At 42.3% G+C, this 11801-nt stretch overlaps 1 protein-coding gene across 1 annotated transcript; it reads right to left on the bottom strand.

The window, feature by feature from the left end:
- Positions 1–6140: 6140 nt before the first annotated feature.
- On the bottom strand, positions 6141–11321 carry LOC134201033 (uncharacterized). The gene is made up of 4 exons (XM_062675094.1): positions 11286–11321; positions 7938–8033; positions 6898–7002; positions 6141–6516 (listed from the first exon to the last, which is right to left on the bottom strand). Exons 1-4 carry the CDS (start codon positions 11319–11321, stop codon positions 6361–6363), a joined length of 393 nt encoding a protein of 130 aa, XP_062531078.1. The 3' UTR covers positions 6141–6360.
- Between the last annotated feature and the right edge of the window lie 480 nt (positions 11322–11801).

The following is an 11801-nucleotide window of genomic DNA, read 5'->3' as shown; positions in this document are numbered from 1 at the left end:
TTTTCTGTAGTTTGAGTCAGATCTGGTCCTGGACCTGGAAGCGCGTGTGTGGTTCCGATGAAAGGAGTTTGATCTCTGCCTTGAGCGTGACATCCTGTCTAACTTTGTTGACAGTACCTGTACCTGGCGGGTGAGTTCCGCTATCTGAGCGTTAACGGCACTGCTCTCGGGTACTCCCACTGCTGCTACTTGTGGGCTGTTGGATACTACGTCGTGCACTTTGTCTGCCAACTGCGACACGTCTTCGAGCGAGGCGTTGCACTGCGATGCTACAATAGCCTGGGTATTTGAGGGTAGACGACTAACCCAAATGGTGCGCACGAAGTCTTCTGGTACGTCTGCCCCGGCGAGGTCCCTTAGATGTCGCAGGAATTGCGAGGGTTTTCTATCACCGAGTTCCTCGTGATGCAGGAGTTGTTGGACTTTCTTTTCACGGGACTTGGAAAGACGGTTAATCAACTCCGACTTTAGTCGCTCGTACTTCCCACTGGCTGGAGGATTGGTGATGATATCCTCCACTGTCGAGGCGTAGGCTTCATCCAACTGGCTGCAGGTATAATGAAATTTTGTCGAGTCAGCGGTTATGCTCGACAACAGGAACTGGGTCTCCAGCTGTGCAAACCAGAGCGCAGGTTTATCCGGGTAGAACGGTGGTACCCTTACACCCACACGACCAAGGTCACTACTGCCACTTGCAATTGTTTTTTCCACACTCATATTGCGTTCTGTATGAGAGGTCACCAATGAAGTGTTAGTCAAATTAAACCACCCGCACAGTTTTTAAAAACACTTTCAGTTTTATTGTCTTATAATATTATATTAAGAACAAACACATAGAAGGGGAAGCGGAAACAACAATAATAACAATAAACAGACTTCAACTATAAGCTAAAGTTAAGCAAGACTATGTGCAAGCACTGCGAAGCGGGTTAGCAGGTAAAATCATACAAGTATCCGACGGCAAGGCAGTTTACGGACTGCTGGTAAAGTGCGCGCGGGGGCCACCCGTAGCGCTTGCGCACGGTGCGTCATTGCTGACTATATACAAAGAATGTTTGTCCCAAAAAAACAGACAATATTAAAAATCAACATAATTTTTAAATATAATAATTCTACATCTAATATTATTATAAACAAAGTCAAACTTATAATATAGTAATAATAATAATACATAGTTACACTACAAGTACGCCTTATGATGTCATAAGGCGTCAACATTGACGCTATTGTTCTGTCTATATCTGACGTGCAATAATCATCCTTTTCATTTTCAAGGATGACATAGTCATTATTTCAGTGTGGCGGACACTTCTATCTATTATCTTTACGTGAGAGGCAGCTTATGACATAAGCGATTGCTTATCAGTAATTCCTAACCAAACTAATTGAGATAGATAATGGTTAATTTTCAGACAGCCTTCTATTTTGGAAGCGTGAGTTTTTTAAATTTTTATACCTGAATTCAACACTATACATCGAATATGATGATGTTGGACCAAAAATACGTTCTCTTGTTTAAATAAAAAATGATATATCCAGAATTAAAATTATCAATAGAACGTTGTGTTATAAAAGGCACATGTTCTTTTGGCATGTCTGTCACTAAAGAGTATCCATTGTTATTGATCTCAATGTTAAACATAGATGGGGTGGAGTTACAGTTACATAGATTACATTAACAGTTATATAGAAAACATTGATTTGTTTTTAATGTTTTCACGATTATAATTGTAGGCGATTTCTTAGGCGCAATTTTAATGTCTGAGATAAATGTTGAAATCGGTGTTTAAATATTTTTTGGAATCTTTTTCGCTTTTTTTTTTAATTCAGTTTGCTAATTCGAATTATAATTACAATTTTATTTTAATAAGTGCATATAAGCTAACATTATAAAAAGCTTTGCCACTGTCAACAATGAAGAGTAATTGTTCATTCTTTCACAAAAACAAAAATATTCTTGCGCATTGAATTTTAATGTAATTGTATTATAATGAATATTGAGGTCAAAAAGCTTAACAAACATTTAAAGATGCTTAAAACTTTGTATAAACGAATTATGGAATGTTAACCTTAAAGGCACGGACATTATAAGGTTATGAAAATGCATCTAAATATTCAATTCGACCTTTAACATTTCAATTGGCAGATGCCAGTTGGAAAATGATGCGCAAGCCATGGCATTCAAATAAAAAACACTCTAATTGCGTTAAACGTAAAGTTCAAACTGTTGAATGTGCGTGGATTATTATTAATGAGTGTACAAACCACAGTGCTTAGTCCACAGAAAAGGCCAAGGCTTCACGTTTCGCGCTGATAATTTGTGTCCAATTGGTTTTTGATGAGAATACGTAAATACGGCACGCTTAAGTTTTAATAATTTTCGTACATATTCATGTGAATCGAAAAATTTACGGATTTAATGTTTAGTTTCTTGATTGCAAAAGACTATACGCCGCGTTTAGTCGGTGTGCTAATCGTTTGACGGATCATGGATGCGGTTGGTTTTTATCTCTGTAACCCGATCGTTTGTTCTAGGTAATCATTATGTCAAGTCATCCGTTCCGTGTAACTCCCCTGTAAAAACTGCTTTGTATTAGGAAAGTATAACCGGATATTTTGATAGACGAACTTGACCTTCTAAATTATTAGAACAAGTCTACCGATTCCGCTTAAGTTCTTCGGATTAACATTCTAGAACGCGAATGTAGCTTTTTTTCCTGTGCCTTTTTCCTGATGATTGTATAATTAATGCCAACATTATTCATTTAAGGAGGTCGTTGCAATATTTTGTGTGTATTAGCTAAGTTGTACGGCAGTTAGATCTCAACCGGTCTGCTTACGTCAGAGTCTGTTGAACCCGTAACAGCGAAGTTGACCTCTGACTCCACGTTTCCCTTAAAGATGTCAGCAGTTACAAATATTTGGGTATTCTACAAATCTACTTTTCATTCATTTATTAGTAAGGAGGCTAAAATAAGCAAGTATATAGTGTTTTACATACAAGGCCAGCATGATATTTATGTCACCAATATCGTTTTGTTATGTAAGACGAAATTCTTCTTCGGTCAAGTTTCAAGTGTATGTGATAATGTTTGTTTATCGTTACATCATAAAATATTTCAAAGATCACTGATTATTTAATGACGTCATTTTGTAAATTAAATAAATTGCTTGTTTTAAGTAGTTGACTTTTTTGTTTATTCCAGCAATTAGTGACGCCACTTAAACAATGTAACAGTATTGTGTAAGTATATACTTATAAAATACATAAATACGTTCCCTGATTTAAGTAGTTGGACTTGCAATTGCCACGATGATATCTCGAGGAAATCACTAAGCTGCTAAAGATGGTGGCTACAAATATGGCTTGCTTCGCTGTATGTCATTGTTTATTTATGTAAAATTATTTGTATAATAATAATAATCTAATCTGGAAAATTTATAGATTTGCGTAGGTACCCAAGGGGGATGAGCGCATTCAAGTTTTGCTGTTTGATTTCTGGTAACTGCTTAACATCAAATGGGTTCATTCGGATATCTTTATAATAAAAATACGCTATGCTCTGTTATAAGCCAGGTAAACATACAATGCTTAGTTATAATAAGAAGTCATAATGCATTGCAGTTTAAGGATTAGGACAATTTTATTAGTGACAGTTATTAGTTATGACACTTCCATAAAAAAAATTAATATTGTCGTCGATGAAATACTAGTTTACCGCCCACCTAATTTTAAACGATTACCGTCGCACATAGAGAATATTAATTGGACTCCTTTGAATTACTTATTATTATTATTACTTTGAATATTGAAGAATGATCCCTTGAAGACGAGAATGAAGAAAATGGCTGATCTTGAACAAGAAAACACTAGCGAAATACAAGATATGAGTTCATTGCTAAGCCAAATGATATTCGGCTGACAAGTAGTGCAATATTCAGTCGAGAATCTAAACGGACCGCTCCTATGTATATACTATATTATATATGTATATTGGATATTGCTTACAGCATAATCAATCGGAAATAAATGGTGCCAGGTAAATTCAGGATAACAGTAAAAATTGGCTTCTAAAATGTTAGGTGTCATTAACAGAGTGCACTAGTGCAATATGCGAGGCAGATCTCGGATCTTTAATTACAAAAAAAAATGATATTGTAATTTAGCCACTATACTGAGACCTTAGAACATATATCTCAAGATGGGTGGCGCATGTACGTTGTAGATGTCTATGCGCTCCAGTAACCACTTAACACCAGGTGGGCTGTGAACTCGTCCACCTATCTAAGCAATAAAAAAAATTAGTCACTAAGCAGGCTGGTCGTAACAATGTCAACAAACAAAATTATAAGCAAGGGCTGTCGACCTAAATTCGTAGGATAAGGACAAGAAAAATAAATGAGAAATGCCACCTGAAAAAAAAATAATTACCGTAACAACTTTTTATGGGCTTTCATTAAACACAAGAGAAATTTTGTATTTCTTGGTTTTATCAACGTTAAGGTGATAACAGTAAAAATTGGCTTCTAAAATGTTAGGTGTCATTAACAGAGTGCATTAGTGCACTATGCGAGGCAGATCTCGGATCTTTAATTACAAAAAAAAAAGATATTGTAATTCAGCCACTATACTGAGACCGTTGTAACTATACTGAGACCTTAGAACTTATATCTCAAGATCGGTGGCGCATTTATGTTGTAGATGTCTATGGGCTCCAGTAACCACTTAACACCAGGTGGGCTGTGAGCTCATCCACCTATCTAAGCAATAAATTAAAAATTTGTCACTAAGCAGGCTGGTCGTAAAAATGTCAACAAACAAAATTATGAGCAAGGGCTGTCGACCTAAATTCGTAGGATAAGGACAAGAAAAATAAATGAGAAATGACACCTGAAAAAAATAATTACCGTGACAAATTTTTATGGGCTTTCATTAAACACAAGAGAAATTTTGTATTTCTTGCTTTTTATCAACGTTAAGGTTTAAATTCAGTCGTATTGCACAGTAAAATTACTCCCAAGTAAAAATAATATATCAGAAAATGACATATTTACTAAGGAACGAACAATAAATCATAACGTAATAACTGTGCCATATATACGTAACACAATATATAAAAAGATTTATATCGATTTTGTCGAAGATCAAACGTCAGTGACGAGCTAAGCACGTCTGTCATTTTTAAGATTGCACATTGCAATGAATCAAGATTTCGTCACGGTCTACGTGATCTGTGGGCGTCGTTTTAACCATTTTAGCATTCGTTCATGGGAAATACATATAGTTTAGCAGCAAAGAGAACCAACGTAAAAGCATCCGGGTACCGAAAAAAAAAATTTGTTATACAACGTCTATTGTATTCTAAGTCGATGTTACGTACTGATAAAACAAAAAAAAAAACGTAATTGGAACGATCGTCTTAAGTGGACAATCGACATCGGTTCAAAACTATTGCTAGTTTACGCACAGAGATAAAGAGGCCACTCCTGGCTGAGCCTTTGCTCGCCCACCTGTCCTGGTGAAACTGGAAAGGCCTCTGGGCCACCAGTAATCTTTCAATCATTAAAAAAAAAAAATGTGTGCGTGTACTAGTGTACACACGTAAGAAGTGAAACTTGTTTATGGCCTTATTTTTCGAAAAATGATCTACATGCAACTTTCTAGAAATTGGTTAAATAAAGTTAAATTAGATAAAGTTTAAACAAAAGGATTTTATTATCATAGACATGAATACAAAAAAGTTAAATTAGATAAAGTTTAAACAAAAGGATTTTATTATCATAGACATGAATACAAAACAGATGGCGCGTAACGGAAAAAAGTGACGCGTAACCGAAAAATGTGACGGTAAATTTTTTTCCAACGCCGATAAGGAAGTTTCACTTCAATTTAAGGGGGGTGCCTTCTTACCAGCATCGCAAGTACTTGGGCACACAGTTAACCCAAGATAAACGGTCAATATTTAATTGAGCGAACTCTGGTTAAAATTGCATAAGTAAATATGTGACTGACATCAAAAAGATTATGGAACCGACGTATTTTGAGTACACGCAAATTTCGAGACGCTAATTACGCTACCACTCGTAATTACGCAAATAAGAAATCAATTCGTTTCTAAATTTGAGGATTTTAAATAAGCTTTTTTCAATCGTGTGAATTTTTTTATTGACGTTCAAAGACAGAAGGTATTATGACCCATTTGATCTTTAATATGAACTATCGCTCAAGAAGATTCACAATAACTAGAGCATTATTTGTAGTTTTACGCTAACCAATAACTTAGTATTCGTTTCCGCTCAAAATTTATAGTCTGGTGCGTCGTAGCGTAGAATAATAATTTTATTTAAAAATAATGTTTTTCAAAATGAAGCGACGACCCTGTCCAGTTCATCTTCGGTGAAACACAGTAACATTAGGCAGTAGACTCGGCGACGGTCCATATGACTTTCTTTGTTTCTTGACATATAATATGCATTCTCTTCAGGTGAGTACCGTTCGACATCAATTTTGCAAATCTAAAGCAAAGTTAAATGGATATTATGTTACGTTGATGTTACATGTTACCTCTGAAATATGATACTATACTTTTTGAGAGAGGGGCAGAGAGAGACAGAAAGACAGACAGAGAGAGAGACAGAGAGAGAGAGACACACACACACACAGAGAGAGAGAGACACAGAGAGAGAGAGAGAGATTCGATCAATAATAGTACTATTGATCGAAGCCATAACATAATTAGCATTGAAAATCAGTCAACACGCTGGTATAATTTGTACTATAGATTTAGATTTGTATTGATCCAAACGATCTCTTCCAGATAACCGTTTCCACCAAGGGAAAAATATACGACATGTTTGAATAGGATCTTTTCATGATTAAATATATCCCATTTGTACCTTTTTATTTCCGTTATTGTAACAAACTAATTCTTCGAAATGACTGTTCAGCTTTGTTTTTGGATTCTTGAAATACCTTTCCAATTCATTGAATCGGCCCAAATGCTGTAATTAATATTTGATTATTTACAAAATTTGATATACATCAATTGCATATTATGCATTATTAGGGATAATTTAAAAACCAGTGCTCAGATCGTGTTAAAATTTTACCACATGAGAAGTACTTAATGCTTTCAAATAATCTTCAAAAACGATTGAGTCGAATTGAGTATTTCATTCTTTTTTTGAAATTGTTTAAAAATAAAGATCATCTTAGTCTGGTAAGCCTTTACGAGGCTTTAAAGTCACAAGGAAAACGAGTTTACAGACCATCCGATAGCACCTAGTTAGTTTTTATCCGCAATGCCAAGGACACAGCCAAACCAATGCCTACCATTAAAATGCAAATTTACTGCTTAAATTAAAATAATCAAGCCATTGTGCAATTTGATGAACGTAGACAATATCTTTTAAAACACATGCATAAATAAAATAGATTTGTTTGTTTGTTCGTGTGTTCTCGTTTAAGCCTGGTTTGTTTTATCCGATGTGAGTTTCTTACTTGTTGATAGCACTCCACGAATGGCAGAAATACAGTATGATCAAATTTCAATAGTCGGTTTGCTATGTAGTTGTTTCAAAAGAAGTTATCGTGAAATAGGCGAGCAACTAGCTGGTAAATTGTTTTAGTAATCTTTTTGTGTCTCTGAAAAATGGGTATTTGTACAAATTTATTTTTATTTTTTATTGCATAGATGGGTGTACGAGCTCAAGGCCCACCTGGTGTTAAGCGGTTACAGGAGCCCATAGACATCTACAAGTTCATTGCCGCCACCCACCTTGAGTTCTAAGGTCGCAGTATGGTTACAACGGTTGCCCCTTCAAACCTAAGCGCATTACCGCTTCACGGCAGAAATACGCAGGGTGGCGGTAACTACCCGTGCGAACTCACAAGAGGCCCCACCACCAGCAAAGAAATCTAGTTAACTAAAACGTACTTCTGCATCGACTGAGCCGCTTCTCCTTATTGTGTCCTGAGGGAACTCAGCCGGAAAGATACGTCTCAGCTCAACGTCTTCACTGGAATTACAAAACTGTTTTGATGCAGCGTTGATCAACAAAATTATGAATAATCAAATCGTTTCGAAATCACTCACTATGTGTAGATTACTCCATCGCTCGTTTTGATTAGTACATGAAGAGCCTATAAGCAAATATAAATAATTATAGGGTACTCGTGTGTGTGTAGAGGTCGAGGGCGAAGCGGGGTGGTTCCGGGACACGATGCGACGCATCTGCGACGTATCGATGCCCCGGATCAGCCCTCGGCCTCCCAATCGCCAGGTGTACTGGTGGTCGCCCGAAATCGCGCAACTCCGCGTGGAGTGCGTTCGGGCGAGGCGCGAGTGCGCCAGGCATCGCCGCCGTCGCTTGCCGCGGCGCAACGATCCGGTTGCGTTCGCGGTGGTGGAGGCCCGGCTGTACGGCACATTTCGCGTCGCGCAGAGGGCTTTGCAGCTGGCCATCAGAAGAGCCAAGAACCAACACATGGAGGGTCTCTTGGAGACGCTGGATGAGGATCCGTGGGGGCGACCCTATCATATGGTGCGCAATAAAATGCGCCCATGGGCCCCCCCAATCACGGAGCGTCTCCAGCCTCAGCAGTTGCGGGACATCGTCTCGGCGCTGTTCCCGCAGGAGCGGGAGGGATTTGTCGCTCCCGCTATGGACGTCCCGTCGGAAAACGGCGGCGACGCCCCTGCTGAGGTGCCCCACATAACGGGGGCGGAGCTCCATGTGGCCGTGCGTAAAATGTGCGCGAAGGACACTGCGCCCGGCCCGGACGGCGTCCATGGCCGGGTTTGGGCCTTGGCTCTTGGTGCCCTGGGGGACCGACTCTTGAGGCTTTACAACTCCTGCCTCGAGTCGGGACGGTTTCCTTCATCGTGGAGGACGGGCAGACTCGTGCTGTTGAGAAAGGAGGGGCGCCCGGCGGATACTGCCGCCGGGTACCGTCCCATCGTGTTGCTGGATGAGGTGGGCAAGCTGCTGGAACGCATTCTGGCGGCCCGCATCATTCAGCATCTGGTCGGGGTGGGACCCGATCTGTCGGCGGAGCAGTATGGCTTTCGAGAGGGCCGCTCAACGGTGGACGCGATCCTTCGCGTACGGGCTCTCTCGGAAGAAGCCGTCTCCAGGGGTGGGGTGGCCTTGGCGGTGTCGCTCGACATCGCCAATGCGTTTAACACCCTGCCCTGGTCCGTGATAGGGGGGGCACTGGAAAGACACGGAGTGCCTCTCTACCTTCGCCGGCTGGTGGGTTCCTACTTGGAGGACAGATCGGTCACGTGTACCGGACACGGTGGGATCGTACACAGGTTCCCGGTCGTGCGCGGTGTTCCACAGGGGTCGGTGCTTGGCCCCCTTTTGTGGAATATCGGGTATGACTGGGTACTGAGGGGTGCCCTCCTCCCGGGCCTAAGCGTAATCTGTTACGCAGACGACACGCTGGTCGTGGCCCGGGGGGGGAGTTTTGCTGAGTCTGCTCGTCTTGCCACCGCTGGGGTGGCGCATGTCGTCGGCAAAATCAGGAGATTGGGCCTCGACGTGGCGCTCAGTAAATCCGAGGCCATGTGGTTCCACAGGCCCCGGAGAGTGCCACCTGTCGATGCCCATATCATGGTTGGAGGCGTCCGTATCGAGGTCGGGGTGCAGTTGAAGTATCTCGGCCTCATTCTGGACAGTCGTTGGACCTTCCGTGCTCACTTTCAGAACCTGGTCCCTCGTTTGTTGGGGGTGGCCGGCGCGTTAAGCCGGCTTCTGCCCAACGTGGGGGGGCCTGACCAGGTGACGCGCCGTCTCTATACGGGGGTGGTGCGATCAATGGCCCTATACGGGGCGCCCGTGTGGGGCCAGTCCCTGGCCGTGGGGGTAGCGAAGCTGCTGCAACGGCCGCAACGCACCATCGCGGTCAGGGTCATCCGTGGCTATCGCACCATCTCCTTCGAGGCGGCGTGTGTACTGGCTGGGACGCCGCCTTGGGTCCTGGAGGCGGAGGCGCTCGCCACTGACTATCAGTGGCGGGCTGACCTTCGTGCCCGGGGCATGGCACGTCCCAGCCCCAGTGTGGTCAGAGCGCGGAGGGCCCAATCTCGGCGGTCCGTGCTGGAGTCATGGTCCAGACGGCTGGCCGATCCTTCGGCTGGTCGTAGGACCGTCGAGGCGATTCGCCCGGTTCTTGTGAACTGGGTGAATCGTGACAGAGGACGCCTCACTTTCCGGCTCACGCAGGTGCTCACTGGGCATGGTTGCTTCGGTGAGTTCCTGCACCGGATCGGAGCCGAGCCGACGGCAGAGTGCCACCATTGTGGTTGCGACTTGGACACGGCGGAGCACACGCTCGTCGCCTGCCCCGCATGGGAGGGGTGGCGCCGTGTCCTCGTCGCAAAAATAGGAAACGACTTGTCGTTGCCGAGTGTTGTGGCATCGATGCTCGGTGACGACGAGTCGTGGAAGGCGATGCTCGACTTCTGCGAGTGCACCATCTCGCAGAAGGAGGCGGCGGGGCGCGTGAGAGACGCACAGGCCCGCCGCCGTCGAGCGGGGGCCAGGGAGGCGGATCTCGCCCAAGCCCTGGCCCTCTAAGTGTTTCGGGTCTCCCTCACATGTCGGCCTGGGGACCGGCGAAGGGGGCCTAAGAAGACGACGTGCAAGCTGCTCTGCACGCGTTTTATGCATGAGCATCCGGGTGATGGAAGGCCGGCTATCCTCAACCCACGCTGGTTCTGACCCAGCGGGGTATTCCGTAGGATAGACCATTCTAACCGGTGCCATCTAGGCGGGCTTCGGATAGCCTGCCGACCGAGAGGGCTGGTGGTCGTGGCGCCGACGACCGCCAGTCCGGCGTCCCGAGGGGGAGGGTGATGGGAGAGATGTGCTCCGCACTAAACGCTTCACTTTCCCCCCCTTGCCTTTTCATGAGTTTTGTCTCATGCGAGGTTTGGACGTTGGTTGTTGAGAGACAGGAGGTTTTAGTCGGTTCGACTCCGACATGCCCCGCCCTCCATCCCCAGTGAAGGGTGGAAGTCCGGCGATTTCCTCCTGACAAAAAAAAAAAAAAAAAAAAAAACTCGTGTGTGTGATCCGTCTGTGCAAGCCTCGTAGTGGGCCTAAGATATTTGCGAAATTAAAATCCACTAAAATCAAATATTAAATAAGTAACCACTAAAAAAAGGAAACTATAAAATTATTATGTTAGCTTTGTAAGACGTTTTTTGGTGTGCGATTAATATGATATCTTAAATATTTTTTGAATGTGGACATTGCCTTACAGATGTGAAACTTACGAAACAGGTTAAAGCGTATGTTGCAAATTTGTACATGGCTTTACGATATATTGATTCTTAAGCAAAATCCGAAAATAATTTCAGTGGCGAAACGTTTTGCAATATTGAGAATTTCACGTTCATACAATAAATAAAAGATATTGTTAAAATATACGAGTTGTTTTATAGGCTAGTGCGAAATGAAATTTGTTTTGTTATTTGACTTCTGCGACATATTTAGATTGTTGGTTGTATTCTTGAATGTATTATTGTTCACTGGACCATTTAAAATGTTTTTTTTTTTTAATTTGTACAGTTTCTGACAAATATGAAAATAATAAGGAGAAAAATTAAAGTAACATTGTATTTATTTTTATTTGTACTAATGTGCCAAGGCGGGATCTTGAACTATAATATAGAGTAAAGAAGACAGCTTTTGAGGTGAGAGGTCATCAATAGTATGTACTGACTGGGCTTCTCAAAGCAAACTTGCAGCTTGAGAAGCCCACTATAAACTAATTTATTACATTGATGGCA

Source organism: Bombyx mori, chromosome 22, assembly GCF_030269925.1.
Source record: "Bombyx mori chromosome 22, ASM3026992v2".
NCBI lineage: Eukaryota > Metazoa > Arthropoda > Insecta > Lepidoptera > Bombycidae > Bombyx > Bombyx mori.
The sequence above is the reverse complement of the archived record's forward strand: the minus strand, read 5'-3'. Positions and strand labels throughout refer to the sequence as shown.

What these genes read in the sequence shown, in the direction of transcription:
- LOC134201033 (XM_062675094.1), bottom strand. Translation starts at nt 11,321, where the DNA reads ATGTACAAATTTGCAACATACGCTTTAACCTGTTTC. An exon ending in CATACGCTTTAACCTGTTTC is followed by an intron (nt 8,034 to 11,285) that starts GTAAGTTTCACA and finishes GCATCAAAACAG; the next exon opens with TTTTGTAATTCCAGTGAAGA. An exon ending in GCGGCTCAGTCGATGCAGAA is followed by an intron (nt 7,003 to 7,937) that starts GTACGTTTTAGT and finishes TATTAATTACAG; the next exon opens with CATTTGGGCCGATTCAATGA.